Genomic DNA, 17,122 nt, shown 5'->3' on the forward strand with positions numbered 1-17,122 from the left:
AATGGTGCATGCTTGAAACAGTGATGACTGCCTTATTTTGTTTTGGCACATATGACACTCGGAATCAGATGCACAACTTTCTTCTGGGACGTGACTAATTTCGACCGGCTCTACATCGCTGCATTCGTCATTTGGTATTTTTTCATCGTCTGATAAATAATTTTCCAACTACCGCTCAATTACAGAAACTATAACTAAAACTAAAAACAAATATACATAACAAAAAAAAATCACGTAACCTCCTAACAGGGGTCTGTCAGACCTACTCTGGTATTTAACTACTCACCTGAGACAAACGCGCACACTTCTAAACTTGACGAGCCGTTATGCGGTACTCAGGGGCGCAGGGAAAAGGTACAGGAATGTACGAGTCGATACAACACTCCGGCGCAAAAATATTCACAATAATAATATCAACAGGACGTATGGTAGGTGGTTAAGGGTTAAATGTACTTTTTGAATTTTCTTTCATTCATTTCAAGAACACTTCACAACTATCACTAAGCCATCAAGCTGAAAGACTTTGAAAATTGTGTATTTTGGCTCTGTCTACACCGTATAGAAGACGTATATGTGTGTAATGTGACCTGATTTTTTTTTCACTATTAACTTTGAAAATAACATTTTGAAATTAAACATTGAATCTAAACTGTAATCAAATAATGAAATCTATCATAGCTAAAAAAAACATAACCTTCACTTCCGCAAAGTTGGATAAAAACCTGACAAGTTGAACAAAGTTCTAGATAATTAATTCGAATACAGTTTTGCATATGCAAAGAATGTGGCGCGATAATTGTAACAAATTAGATGCAGTTTTCACTTTTATTAATATTTCTTAAGGGAAAGTGAACTTTAATTTTGCTCGGGTGAAGAGCAAGTGAAAGTGGATTTTCTTATAAATCCTATCGTAGTACCTACTGCCGGGTTAGTTATGGGACGTGGACATTTTGTATGACCAAGGTCAGTCTTGGGAGTAAAGAAGTCAGTGTGCGAATTGGTACCACGGTAAAAAACTGAATTTACCTACGGATTGGACTATATACTTACATACATACATATAGTCACGTCTATATCCCTTGCGGGGTAGACAGAGTCAACAAACTTAGAAAGACTAAAAGGCCACATTGAGCTATTTGGTTTAATGATAGAATTGAAATTCAAATAGTGACGGGTTGCTAGCGCATCGCCTGAAAAAAGAATACCAAATTTATAAGCATATCCATTAGTGGCCTTTTACGACATCCATTGGAAAGAGATGGAGTGGTCCTATTCTTTTTTGTATTAATGCCGGGTACCACACGGAACTATATCCACACTAATAATAAAGAGGAAAGATTTGTATTTTTGTATGTTTGTGTGGAATAAACTCAAAAACTACTGGTCCGATTTTGATAAAATTTGGCACAGATATAGAATAGACCTTCAAAATTGACATAGGCATAAATTTGTTTTGAAATAAATTTATTTCAAAATATAAAACACAAAAATATGTCCACCCGTGCGAAGCCGGGGCGGGCCGCTAGTACTTAGGTATAAACAGAATTCCAGCTCCCGACCCATGGCACGCGTTATTCTTTTTTTATCGCGCGAAAAACTATCCCTGTTTCGCTTTTTCTTATGACGTGCAACGGGACAGCGATAATGTGCGGCCGCCATGCTGCATTTGATAGGCCTGCTTAGTCTAGTTAGTATTCCCGACATCCCTTCGTGCCGCGAGTCCGAATAATCACTACAATCACTGCCCTTTCCCAGAGGGGTAGGCAGGGACTAGTTTTCACTTGCCATGTTTCAACCATTATGAAATGAAACTAATTTCCTCCTGTTAATTAAAGTTACTTAGAGTACCCGAAACCGACGAGCTTGCATGAAGTATGCAGGGATCGTGGCGAGTGGAAAGATGTAGTCTCTGCCTACCCCTCTAGGAAAAGGTGTTATTTTATATAGTATGAATATAGTTGCATAAAAAATGCAAAAATAATTAACGTTGTTCGTGATAACTAACGGAGTGCATTAAACTAAGTACATTTTATATGCATTACAATGAACCTGAGCTGCGCTTGAATTAACAAATGCTCATTTGTTTTAATTATAACCTTGTGTACAGTCGAGGCCAGATAAACCTAACTCGCTCTTTAAACTGTAGGGGTTAAGGTTTATAAAATTTAAAAGGCAACAAAGGAATGAATTGGGATTTTCCTTGAAAGCAATAATAGGCAACTTATCATCATTTGAACTTCAATTCTATTAATAAATAAATATATATACGGGACAAATTACACAGATCGAGTTAGCATATGGAAAAACATCCAAGACCCAGACCAATCAGAGAAAGTTCGTTTCTCATCATGCCATGATCGGTATTCGAACCCGGGACCTCCGGTGTCACAGACAAGCGTATTACCGCTGCGTTAATCATTTAGCCATACAGCTGAAAGTGGCCTTTCAGTCCTATCAATATTATTGGATCCGTTTATCCCCCAAAGAAAATATACATCGTTATATGTATGTATGTAACATATCATACATTCAAATGCATTTGTCACACATGTTTTATCAACATCGGCGTACAAAATATGAAATATAAGCAACATTTTATAAAAGTTAAAAGAATACTAGAATATTTTTAAACCCAATATACGTGTATCATATTTCACAGATCATGCCTGTGCACGGACAAAACTACGAGTGAAATGAACAAAGAAATAAACAAACATAAATCTCATTTTATCCGCCTCATGACATATTCAAAGATGCAGCGACAAAAGTTTACGCAGATTTTCCAGGCTGCAATGTTTGCTTGAAAATTTATGTGCATTTATCATAGGTATTATATTTTCTTTGTGAAAAACGAAACATTTTGTTGATGAGAAACACTTGGTTGAAATTAGCAAGAAGAGATCCAAAGGCATTGTCTACAAAATCAAGATTGTATTTCTGTGAAGACCACTTTGATGTAAGTTAGCATTCATTGTAAATAGTAAAGTAACCACAAGTCATGTTAATATAACACCAACAACCTTTGAGTACTTTTAGGTTATGTTATGAACCTATGATGCGAGTTGATTTCATATTATATACTTATTTCATGTTTTAGCTCGAAAACGATATGAAGAATTATACAGAATATAAGATAATGGGTTCTGTTAAACAAATTCGGATGAAACCAAACTGCATACCATCTAGATTTGGGATTGGACGCAAAAAATTTCGCCACCATCAACGTATTAATCCTCGGTAGATTTATATTGTCTGCTTTCACAAAACCGTCTTCCATGATTCTATTAAATTATTAAAGAGTAAAAACCCAAAAACGTGATAGAAATTTTAAAATTTCAAAATAAACAGAGCCTGACATCATCAATATGTTTTCGATTCGATATTTGTTTACTAAAAGTATGACGTCACGTCAGTACCCAACATGGCGGATAGCGTTTTCGACTTTTGAAGAACAGATTAAAAAAGAGGATTTTTTAAATTGAATTATAAAATCCATATTGCACTTTTATGAATAATGATCGATGTTTTTCTTTTATTTTTTACAAAATCTATAAGATACGTGCATTTTTATATTTTTTTTTACATGGTGTAAAATAGCCTATTGTAAACCGGGATTATCTGATACAGATTCCTTGATGAAGATAAAAAACACTTCAGGAATATGTCATCTGAGGCCCGAGCACACCATTCACAGGTCAGAAGGCATTTTAAAAGCGGGCCCTCACCGCATTAAGTTGTATCGCTGTCTGTATATTGTGTTTTTTTCCTCTCTATTTAGGTACTGGCTGTCTAGACAAAAATGCTATAAGCGATAAGACCGCCCATTACACTACATCTGGGTATTTGCTTTATCCGCAACATTGTTCTTTTTTTAAGTGCAATAAAGAATTATTCATTCATTCAATTTGTAGTCACTTAGTAGTATAAAACAACGTCGCTTCCCGCGTCTGTCCCAAGTCTTTATGTATGGCTAGATCTTTAAAACTACACAACGGTTAATAGTTTATACATATACTACTGTGTCAAGAAAGTAGCAGGAAAAGATCAATAATACACAAACTGTTTGTTATTCATCCAAATTTATTTTATCACCTTCAAAATATGCTCCTTTAGAAACGATACACTTACGCCAACGAATAATCCAATCATCAAAACATTTTTTAAACGCTGTTTCCGGAATTGAGGTCAGTTCTCGCCGCGAATTCTCTTTTATGTCTTCTACCGATTGAAAACGGGTGCCACGAAGTGGTAGTTTGAGTTTAGGAAAAAGAAAAAAGTCGGCTGGAGCCATATCTGGTGAATATGGTGGTTGCTCGATGGTATTTGTTGAGTGTTTGGTTAAAAATTCGTTCACAATGATGGCCTTGTGCGAAGGTGCATTATCATGGTGCAAAATCCAAGAATTTTCTTTCCACAAATCTGGCCTTTTTCGTCGGATTTGCTCTCTTAAACGCCGCATAACACTCAAATAATATTCCCTATTTACCGTTTGACCTTCCGGCAAGAATTCCGAGTGCACAACACCGCGATAGTCAAAGAAAACAGTCAACATGACTTTGACTTTTGAACGACTTTGGCGTGGTTTTTTCGGTTTCGGTTCAGTTGGAAGGCGCCACTCCGAAGCTTGTTGACTAGTTTGCATGTCAAACTCGTAAACCCACGTCTCGTCACCAGTAACAATGCGTTTCATGAATGTTGGGTCGGAATTGACTCGTTCTAGCATGTCCTCAGCGACTATCATGCGATTGAGTTTTTGAAAAAAATTCAGGTCTTTTGGGACTAGCCGAGCGGCAACATGTTTCATACCCAAATTATTAGTTAAAATGGTACGGATCGACTCGTGAGATACAGAAAGTTCGGTGGCTATCTCTCTCAAAGTTGAATGAGGATTTTCAGTCACTATTTCCTTCACTTTTGCGATGTTAACTTCAGTTGCAGACGTTGATGGCCTACCAGAGCGAGGCAAATCTTCCATCACATCTCGACCGCTTTTGAACGCTTTGTACCACTCATAAGCACGAGTTTTTATTAAAGTCGATTCACCGTAAGCCTTCTGTAACATTTTCAGTGACTCCGAACACGATATTCCATTGGCAATGCAAAATTTAAGACAAACTCTTTGTTCGATGTTTTTATCCATTATGAAATTAGCAATACACACTAGATATGATATAACTAAAAATAGCACTGTATTTAATGTAAACAACAGATGCAACTCAAACTCCGCGCCAAAATGGAAAACAGTTGTGCCAATCTAACAACAACAAAAAAAACAAAAATTTGAATTTGGAACCATAAATAAATAATCCATTCCCGATACTTTTCTGACTGAATGTATATTTAGTGGATAGGTATATGTCTATTATCTGTATTTGTGTTAGTAGGTATATTATTATATTGTTGCTAAAATACAGTGACTTGCCGCTTTTTACTGAATTATCTAGTTCCTTTATTGTTTGCCGGTTGACTGGAAGAGATCCCTTCATGGGATAAGTCCGCGATTGCAAGTGATTTGTTTCTTTTATAACTATGTACTATTTTTTGTTACTGTGTATATTTCTATGCAATAAAGATATTTCAAACAACCGTTTGTTTGTTTTGATGCAATTTTTAATAAATACAGTGATTCAAAAGGAAGGTTTATATGTATAAATCTGAGCCGTGCGGTTCGCTAGTGACTACAATAAACTACAACAAAAGCTCCATATATGTATAACAACTTGGTGTGTATCCATATATAACAATAAGTTAAAAGAGGTTGTATGACAAATTGTGTATTTTCGAACACTACTAAACCAAGATTTTAAAAAATTGCTAATATTTCTGTATCTTCTTATAGTGGTGTACTTATTTTATTGAAAGCTAGATTTTTCGCATCTTCAAAGACAAATATCTTTCTAAATTTACGTCACGAAAAAAGACTCATTCTCTGGCGGTCGAATTCTGTGCAGCCCTTTTATACATAATTCCTACCTTATTAACGTTCATATACTGTCCTCATATTCCCATGCCAAAGAAGAGGTTACCTTCACGGCCCTTTCAAAACCGCATCTTAAATATTCATATGTGTCGCTTTGACAAGCGTTAGCTTGTGGCTTCATTTACTGTAGTAACCATAATTGTCATACGTAACTGAGCGTTCGTAGTTTAAGGTGCCTGAATAAAATGTGTCACATAGGGTCACACTGGTTCAAATTCTACCGCGGCCATGTACCAATGAATCTATGCTACGTTGCTTACATTAGTTTTGATGATAACCGATGGCCGTTTGATGAGTGAAAACAAAATGATCCAAGCTGGGTTAAGTTTAACTATAAAGGCTGCGGAGGCCAGATAGGAGTCAATTCGCGACTGAGTTACTTTAACTAGAATCGTAACCACGGGCGAGCCAAAGGCTCTTCGTCAAGATTAGAGACTTCACCTGAAGATATCAGAGCAACCAGCTCTCCGCAAGTGCTACAATAATCAATAAAACTCATATACATTACTAAGAAAATAGACATTTGTTTATATTATTTCACGTACTTTCACCTTTCAACCAAATGCCATAGGAACCGCTGGCCAGCTGCTCCGACGTCCAACGAAAGGCCGGCCCGTGCGCATTGGACCGGAGCGCCGGTTGGGGGAGCCCTAAGGAGCGCCCGTGTCCAACCACACTTCCTTAGTCCGCTCCCAGACTGCAACGGTCGATAACTAAGTTGTGAAATGGTGTAAAAACGTGATTTTTAACTTGACAATCAGTTGTTGAAATTATGTAAAATAAACCTCGAAATAAAGGAAATATATTGTAAAATACATAGATAAATATTATGGCTTTTAACGGATTTGGTAAAAAAATGGTTGAAACAAAATGAATAGGAACCTGTTTCATGTAAAATTAATTCAAAAGTAGTGTTCATAGTGGCGACCATAGAGATTGAATAAATAATGGCCGATTTTGTATGGTGAGTGGACTTTTCTGCTTTTGTCTTTAAAACGGATCATGGGAATGATATATTACTTCGAGGTGAACTTACAAACTTATGATTCTAGCAGGATGAACTTGCGAAAGCCATAAGTATTTGTCTAACCTCAGATCTTTACTTACCATGATTATTTTAACTCTTTCTTTAATTTGGTTTACCAGTGATTTTATAAGCATTACATACACACACTCAAGTATTACCACTTCAAATGACGACTAATAAAAATGAGACAGTTTAAGTAGAAATCCTACTAATATTATAAACGCGAAAGTTTGTGGGATGTGTGTCAGGATGTCAGTATGGATGTTTGTTACTCTTTCACGCAAAAACTACTGAACCGATTGCAATTAAATTTGGTATGTAGGTAGCTGAAGACCCAGAATAACATATAGGCTACTTTTTATCCCGGAGTTCCCGCGGGATTGATTCCACGCGGACGAAGTCGCGGGCGGCCTCTAGTATGTTTTAAAAATGCCCTAATAATTTCACTTTTAGCATTGCAATGTACTGAATTTGACGACTAAACCTCGTTGGCAACATAGCGTCGGTGGATTAGTCACAGAGACGAATTGTTACATCAGTAAAGGCCATATATATTTCTCACCACATAACCTAACCCACAATTATATTCGAATATCCGTTTATCTGGTCCTACGACTGACAAGAGATTACAGCTGTAATCACACGATAACCCCGCTCTGAACCAGGAACCTAGTTGCGAAATTACAGCCTTTGGGCATTGAATAACGGGTGCGTTACATACGAGCTTATGAGCTACGGGAGAAGGCATAAGCGACAGCGGTTTTTGATTGACTAAGCCATGGTGGAATAAAAATTGTTTAATGATCAATACATTTATTTCTTGGTGATGAAAATCGGTTTATTTTGTGACCATAAAAATAATGTCAATTTAATATAAGTTTTCAGTGGTATTTTTGATAAGCAAATGTTAATTGTGTCAACGCATTTGAGCCAGCGGCATTGTTAGCAGAAAATGAATGGCGTGTTAAATTATACCAGCATGGTGTTGATTAATCAATGAAATAAAACAAATAGCAGGACCTTTATGTAGATTCCATGCGTGATTACTTTATTGTAAGTCAGGCTTGCCTATGAGTCTATAGACTTTTGACTCATGAATGCTTTTAACAAAATCCACCCGCTGCCACTTATAACTTACTCCGAATACCACGTGTATACTTAACCGCTGTACCGTGGCGTTTACGGCCACGATTTTGTCCGTAATTCTAAGTCGACGGGTGCTTTTTTATCTCCCTACACGTCGATACTTACAGGAACTTGTTGCTAGGCTATCAGCGGGAGAACTAAGTTTTGTGGTCAATGATTACGTGTAGCGGAAAGAGAAACTGTACGATATTCTTGCTGTCTTTCTACCACTACATATTGTAAAGTCCCCTTATTTTCTCAGTTTGTATGTATGCGCTAATCTCGGAAAGTTGTGGACGGATTTCGTTCCTGTTTGAAATGTTAGAAAGAGGATTTTCTAAAGAAGATTTATATCTATCTATAAATGTTACCCGTGCGAAGCCGGAGCGGATCGCTAGTAGTCTTAGGAAATATAAAATCGTTATTTTCCCTGTAAAAAAAAAAGTGGTGAAGGTATTGAAAATTGTTTTAAAATGAAACTGTATAGAATAAGAGAGTTTAAAAATTATTATGAATATTTTTACAAGCTAAGTTTTTTATACTTTTTGGGATTTCTTTTAGTTAGATGATGGAATAGCCACCTGTCTTTAACTCTGAATCAACTTACAGTTTACTTACGTACAGGAGAATCAAATTACTTTTCTAGAAATACTTGTCATGTCAAGCACATAAAGTCAAGAGTATGAACTCCTAAGAGCTAAAAGTTTAAGAGTCGGTGGGAGTCAATGACCTGTTAACGTAATGAAAACTTTAGAAGATGCGGCACATGTTGCTGAAGTAAATTCTACTTAGAGTTCTTGTGATGTATTTTCGTTAAATAATTTAGGTTTGATTTAATTAATAAGAAGCTTAAAAATTAAGAATTTTTGTCTAAGTCGGTTTATATGTACATAACAACATATTTACCTTTCAAATAAATATACAAGTAGATCTAACTATTTCTATAATTTCTTAAAAAATATATATAATAATTTAAATTAGATATATATAATATAACTATTTAAATTAGATCTCATCTTGCTTACCATCAGGCACATTGACGTCAATTGCACTCAAATTTTTCATTTAAAAAGAGTGGTGGTTGACGCAAGCTTATTTTCCACTCTTGCCTTGATGGTCCCAAAGATTGTATCGGGAAACAGAGTGGCGGGGAGGGTATTCTAAATCCACAGTTCCATAATAAAAAATGGCGAATCACAAGTCGCGTTGGGTAGGGATACGACCGAATAACTTATTTACCAAGTTTTTGTGTTTTTGTTCCAGCCGAAGCGAGTCGGCTCTGAACAGCCCTACGGAGCCCGACGTGTCACTCGCAGCCTCCCTCACTGACCCACTGGAGGCCCACACTCTTGAAGAGGCTAGGAGGACTATAAGGTATTTATGTATATTTTCTTAAAATCGTATTTAGTTTTGGTCATAGAAATCTATACAGTATGCATAATTTAATGAAGTTTAGATGAAGATGATTGAAAGAGAAATGTTGAACCCTTCAATACCTTCATTTCCTTAGTAAGGCGTGTTTATTTAGGATTACGAGTAGTTCAGTTCTTACGCGGGCCAATTTATTTATGTATAAAAATTTAATTATTTATAAATATATCTCGGTTTCTAAATAAAGCCAATGATTCTTTACAGGGATCTTCGCATGAAGTATCGTGCGCAAGCGCATCAACTACTAACATGGCGTCGAGCACACCGCAGCCAGGAAGAAATGGTCGGTCGTCTGCAACGAGAAAAAGCCGAGCAACTCAAGTCTCTCTCCAGTCAACTCCTACTCTTCGAATCTCGTCTTGTTCGCAAACAAAAAGAAATAACCAACATGCTGGCCTTTCGAGAAACCATCATATTGAAACAACAGAAAGTCATCGAGTCTCTTCAAGCTAAACTACTTGAACATGGCGTCGATACATCACAAACCGTTCCTGATTTCCGCGATATGCTACAAGATACTCACATATCAGGCGACTTTGATTCCCTGAATGATTCTGATTCCGCCGTTATTATGGAAGACGTTGACTCGGATTGCAGCAATTTGACTCATATACCACGGTTTAGATCGGCCAATCCTGACAGTGTCACTATAGTCAGGTCAATATCAGATGCGATTGACCCAAACCTAAAGTACAGTATTGTCAGACGGTCGAACGGTTTCCTGCGTAGACCAGAGATCCTGGAAACAGTATACAGCGTTGAAGAGGAAGCTGACGGCGATTCCACTAAAGGTCTGAGTGCTCAGAACAGTACTGAGAAGGAATTAAAAGATGCCAACAAAACTGACGAGGAGAAATATAAAGAAACCAGTCTCTTAGCTCAACGACGAGACAATTTCCGAATGAGAAGCGTTGTGCTAACTGCTGAGGTGAAAAGTATAGACAATGATAAAGATCTCAAATCTAAAACCGCGAAGGACATTTGGTCGTACAGTTTTGTGCCAAAGAGGATGACTCCTGCTAATGATTCTGAGGAAGAAGCTACTTCAAACGCGGAGAGCGAAGAAGGGGATCAAGAGGCGAAGTCAACACAAGTAGTGACATACAATCGAGTGATGTCCAATCATAGAAACGTCACAAAGCCCAAAGACGTGAAATACAAAAGGATAAATAAGGCGAAATCAAAAAGTTTAGAAGAATTAAGGGGCAGGTTAAAGAACTGGGTAGATAAAGGGAATAAATTGTCAAACATACCACTGGAGCACGCTCAGAGTTATGCTTGAATGACTTTCGAAGTTCCTCTAATTAAGTTCAATATTCGTGTGGAATTCTCGACAGACGAAAGTTTGCGATCTTCAGAGCTTGTTTATGTAACGATAGCTTGGCAAACATTAAAGCATCGCGACGTTACTTCACACGTTATTAGAGTTCTAATTAATATAATGCGAGACTCCAATTTCATGGAAGTTTGACAAGGGAGTAATGTTTGTATGAATTTTCATGAAACTGAGTTGATTAGATGAATGCAAAATCGACGTACCTTTTACTTATAGGGTGGTACCTATCAGCTTTACTGAATAAGGCAAATTATATTGATACACTATTCTTGATACTAACTATTGTAAATATATTTCTAAAAAGTACATTCGTATGTTAATGACTTAAGTTTTAATGTGTATTAAAGTTAATCTATAATGAGCAAATTTACGACTTTACAGTTTTTTGTTGGACATTAAAATGACTAAGAAAACCAACAAATGGAAACGGCCTAACACTTCAATTACCCACAAATCACATCTATTTTTTGATAAACATTTAGGAATATGATAGTCTGAAAACGGAACAGAAATATCAGCGATAAGGATAAATATTTCAACAGAAAACTATAAAGAAGCTTCGAAAACTATTTTTGTTGCACGACTGATTACAATATTTAATTTGCAAAACTTTTAACGAATGTTAGGACAGCATTCTTGGAATTGAAACTTTCCTTGTGATGGCTTGAAAGCTCCCGATAAACTTTTAAAGTTCAGAACACACGGACGACAGAGGAGTAGCGAAGGCATTAAAAGCTCACTCGCTTGTGTAACTCGGCCGCTGCGCCGCAGTTTGACGTGTTTGTAGAGTTCTTTGTATTACAAGTTAGTGCGGACTCGCTTTCGAATCGCATTACTTTTGACTTGCTTTTGGTGTACTCAGGTCTATAATTGCAGTGATTTGTATCGCGGTGTGTATTGTTCCATAAAAACATATATATTAATGCAAAGCCTTCGCTACGTTTACAGCTTTTGTGTGTGGATGTTTAAAATTAATAAAAAAAAAATTGTAAAGAATACAACATCTTTTCTATAAGACGTTATTATAATGACCAATATTTGTTTGGGAATAGATAACTGTTACAGAAATATTGTATTCTTGTCTCGGTGCCAATTATTAAAGTAATATTCTTTCAATTAATATATTTAAGTAATAAGTAAATAGTATCCTTTCAAATTATACAGGATGGTAGATGGTATTATTGTGTTGTGATTGCTTAAATTAATATTAATTTCCATATTTTTCAGTCAAAAGTATCTTTACACTTTTTTATAATTTTATGTCTGTTGTTTATGTTTTATGTATATTACATATTTTAGAATTTTGGATTATTAGCATAATTAAAAAGGCAACAAAAATAAAACTAAGCAATTCTTTATTGCATGCATAATTATCGGTTTGTTTGATGATTCGAATATATTCACACATAAATAACTACACTTATATATTTTTATTTATTTTATGGCAATAAAATAACATATAATCTTAGATATAAACAATTAAATGCTACCTGCCTCCTGTATTATATGTTTGACATATCATTTCCAGCTGTATATGAAAAAAGGCTTCGAGAACTATATTTTAATAAGTATCTAAAATTGTATATGCTGTTTGTTCATTCCTTATCATAGTCAATGCCGATATCACATTGAAAATAAACAATTACATGATGAAATGAAAGTATATTTATTCATTATCCTTCGAATTCGCTTAGTTAACTTTTTTACATTGTATGGTAAAAAAAAATTTTATTCTCAAAAGAGTGTAATTTAAATGTATTACGAAATTTAGAATTGCTGCTGGTGCAAGTTAATTTAAATGATCACAGATAATATAAAAGAGTGGAAACTTTTTTTCTATTATATAATAATGAATATGATTGTGGCTAATAGGAAAATGTATTCTCTGCCTACCCCTCTGAGAGAGAGAATTGATTTTATGTACCTATGCATATAGGTAAAGACAATAAAATTGTACTTAATTTTTTTTCTAACATGAACTTATAGAGCAAGATCCCAGAGCCGTAAGACACAACTTATTTTCTAAAGAATGGATCTTTCGATTCTCAGTAGTCTTTCATGTACTTTTAATACCTGCATGTTTGTGAGACTTGCCCGGTGACACCTGCGCAGGTACCAGGCGAGAAAGGTAACTAAAAATCACAGTTACTTAACTTAAATTTTTATGACTGATTTTTATATATATTTTATAGAATATTACTCTGAAGTCATATCAGAGAAGTCAGACGCTTTCCATGCGCCAAAACTTTTGTCAGACGCTTTAAAGCTCTATCAAAAAAAATTAACTTAATTTATTTTTAAATGTCTGACTTTTATATATGTTATTCAGATAACTATTACAAAGTTGTATTAAATCAGTCAGACAGTTTGTAATGACCAAACACCCCTTAAACACAAGAATTACTCGGCCTCGAGTATGAGCGCGATAGCACAATGCGCATGCGCGTCAGAGTAAAATATCTAATATTTGAAAAGTACTTACTGTTTTCAATTTCATATTTTTGCATATCTATTCAAATACGATGAAATTTATAATTAAAATAATAATTAATCATTTTTAAAATAATATAATATATTGCATACTAGCTGTTGCCCGCGACGTCGTCCGCGTAAAGATCGAGTTGAATCTTAATCATACAGTCTGATACAGACAGACAGACAAAAAATGTAAAAAAAAATTCGCTATTTGTTTCAGTCAAAATATTAAATGTACAGACAAAATATTTTTACCGTATGATTATATGTAGTATTTTGATTTTCAGTTTTTTTAATAAATACTCAAACAACACAAAAAAAAACATTTTTAATAAAAATTAATATATATCTTGTTATTGTTGGGACTCGAACTCGGACCGCCAACTTCACAGTCTCACGCGCTAACCACTGGACCATCGAAGCCGTTGGGGTGGTATCGAAATTAAAGTAGACTACATACATATGGTCACGTATATATCCTTTGCGGGGTAGACAGAGCCAACAGTCTTGAAAAGACTAAATGGCCACGTTCAGCTATTTGGCTTAATGATAGAATTGAGATTCAAATAGTGATAGGTTGCTCGCCCATCACCTAAAAAAGAATCCCAAGTTTGTAAGCCTATCCCTTAGTCGCCTTTCACTTATATTTATATGTTATAGGTTTACTATTACTATACTATTTTTTAATTGTTTATGATTTTATTTTTACGGAAAATTCTGCCAGCAACGACAATCTAACTGATGATGAGGACGATGACTTGAGTGGACAGTATAGAGATTTAATAAATGATGAAAATTCAAATGATTATTTTGATGATGAAGATGATAAAGAGACAATAAAATAATTATTCAATTGATTAATCATAATTAATTATTTTTTTATTGAAATTATTATAATAGATATATTTTTTTAAATAAAATAAAAATCATTCTTTTTGAAAGGCTATTGCTACAAAAAAATTCATTTTCCCCTATTTATATGCAATATATTATATTATTTTAAAAATGATTAATTATTATTTTAATTATAAATTTCATCGTATTTGAATAGATATGCAAAAATATGAAATTGAAAACAGTAAGTACTTTTCAAATATTAGATATTTTACTCTGACGCGCATGCGCATTGTGCTATCGCGCTCATACTCGAGGCCGAGTAATTCTTGTGTTTAAGGGGTGTTTGGTCATTACAAACTGTCTGACTGATTTAATACAACTTTGTAATAGTTATCTGAATAACATATATAAAAGTCAGACATTTAAAAATAAATTAAGTTAATTTTTTTTTGATAGAGTTTTAAAGCGTCTGACAAAAGTTTTGGCGCATGGAAAGCGTCTGACTTCTCTGATATGACTTCAGAGTAATATTCTATAAAATATATATAAAAATCAGTCATAAAAATTTAAGTTAAGTAACTGTGATTTTTAGTTACCTTTCTCGCCTGGTACCTGCGCAGGTGTCACCGGGCAAGTCTCACAAACATGCAGGTATTAAAAGTACATGAAAGACTACTGAGAATCGAAAGATCCATTCTTTAGAAAATAAGTTGTGTCTTACGGCTCTGGGATCTTGGACTATTACTTTTTTTTGGGTGATAAATCGGCTCATGTCAAATTTACATCTCCATCACTTGACACGATAAATCCGACATAGCCAAGACGTTTTCATCAGCCGTGACAAAAAACAAATAATGTTTAACAAAAATATACATTTTCAAAGGAAAATACTGAGACATCATCATCGCAAAGCCGAAACTAACTAATGAACGAATTGTTCACACGTGTATGAATCTATATTCAATGTAAGTATACCTACTTATATAAAATTCTTACGCTAATGAGTGACTGACTGACAACGTACGACCGAAATTACTGGGCATAGATATTAAGAATTACTAAAATTAATAGACTACTAAAATGATACAGTGTAGTTCGTTCCGCCTTGTACTTTGTGTCTATGTACTTAAGTATGTATTTATTTGCAAATCCAACTGACTTATAGACAAAACACACACTATTTAAAACGAAAGAAAGTATAAGAAAGTAATTCAGCACAAAGTAACAAGTGCTCAAACGTAATCCAATTGTTGAACACAATCCACCATTAGGTAACAAAGAACTTCGTCTTTTTTACTACGCTTTTATTAGCTTGGGTTGTATCTATGTATGTAACGGAATCTTTGAGCTTAATTTTCACTGGTTTCTAAACGTCTGATCAACTTGGAACTTTGCACACGTATCAAAGACCGATGACAATGCAATATTTTGATAAGAGTTTCTCATTATACTTATTAAAACTGCCAGGATTAATAAATTCATTTTTAGATAGCTCTGTCTCTCTTACTCTCCTAGTTACTCATAGCGATTTCTGGAGTTTACGACTTACTCTTTCGAACTTGCGTGAATACTAATAAGCCTCATACACGTAGATTTACTCTATTTGACATTTATATAAGATGTTTGATCACAACCTCGATTTATTAACGCTTTTCATAGATTATAATTACAATAAATTAATCAGAACATAAATTTTGAAATTATTTTACGAAACAAAACTTTCGGAAGTAAAGAGGGAATTTATCGTCATCAAAATAATTTTAATCATCAATTATCGAGTAGATTATAATTAACAAAAATGAATATAAAAAACCAAACTGGAACTTTGCATCTCGTTTTGATTGTGTTAATATATCCCTCGGTTTCTTTTCTCTCTGCCCGTTATATCTATTCTGATTGATTTTGTGTCAAGGTCAGTCCTGGCCTAGCTTTGGACTTACAGTCGATAAAGAAGGAATTAAATATTATACAAATATATCGAACCATAAATCACTGACTAAAACGAAAATAATTTTCATTCAGAAAAACAAGGCTCGACCTTCATACAATGACCTATATTGGAAAAAGTCTGTTGCATGTTAATTATGTCAGTATATTATGTTGTTATCTCTTTATCTTAGATGGTTGCGAAAGTCTTTTCTAGTAAGATAGTTATACTAGAAGTGTTAACTTCCAAAAAATAATCGTATAAAAAAACTAAAAAACTACTCTTTTATTGCTAATCGAACTAAAAAATAGAAAATAAATAATAGTTTTAAAAAAAACTAAAAAACTACGCTTTTATTGCTTATCGAACTAAAAAAATAGAAAATAAAAATTCATGACAAAGGAATTATAAAACAGTAGTAGCAAGTCGAACAATCAGTTATAGTCAATTACCTCCGATTAAAATTATAACAAAATTAAATTTATAAACAAAACAATTTAAATCGGAGTAAAAAGCGTGGGGTGCTTGATGTAGTAAATATTAAAATCATTCTATTAGCATATATTTATGACAAGAGAGTTATGAAAATGAAGTAAAATGCACCCCACGCTTTTTACTCCGATTTAAATTGTTTTGTTTATAAATTTAATTTTGTTATAATTTTAATCGGAGGTAATTGACTATAACTGATTGTTCGACTTGCTACTACTGTTTTATAATTCCTTTGTCATGAATTTTTATTTTCTATTTTTTTAGTTCGATAAGCAATAAAAGCGTAGTTTTTTAGTTTCTTTTAAAACTATTATTTATTTTTTTCTTCGCGAAAAGGAACTAAGTAACTCAGTTTAAAATACTTTGAAAGTCTCCGTGTTCTAGACTTTAAATGAAAAATATTTATTTCGACGCTTGTCCAAACATATACTTAACTAGAGCCCGCCCGCGACCTCGTCCGCATGGAAACCCTATCAATCACGCGGGAACTCT

At 34.4% G+C, this 17,122-nt stretch overlaps 1 protein-coding gene across 1 annotated transcript in view; it reads left to right on the top strand.

The window, feature by feature from the left end:
• The window catches only part of LOC106129350 (uncharacterized), a 90,211-nt gene extending 77,696 nt beyond the window's left edge, over positions 1 to 12,515 (top strand). Inside the window, exons 3-4 of the mRNA XM_013327883.2 lie at positions 9,396 to 9,506; positions 9,768 to 12,515. Of these exons, the coding sequence (XP_013183337.1) occupies positions 9,396 to 9,506; positions 9,768 to 10,845 (1,189 nt within the window). The 3' untranslated portion in view covers positions 10,846 to 12,515. The remainder of the gene's footprint in view (positions 1 to 9,395; positions 9,507 to 9,767) is intronic.
• Positions 12,516 to 17,122: the final 4,607 nt, after the last annotated feature.

Source organism: Amyelois transitella, chromosome 4 (assembly GCF_032362555.1).
Source record: "Amyelois transitella isolate CPQ chromosome 4, ilAmyTran1.1, whole genome shotgun sequence".
Classification (NCBI taxonomy): domain Eukaryota; kingdom Metazoa; phylum Arthropoda; class Insecta; order Lepidoptera; family Pyralidae; genus Amyelois; species Amyelois transitella.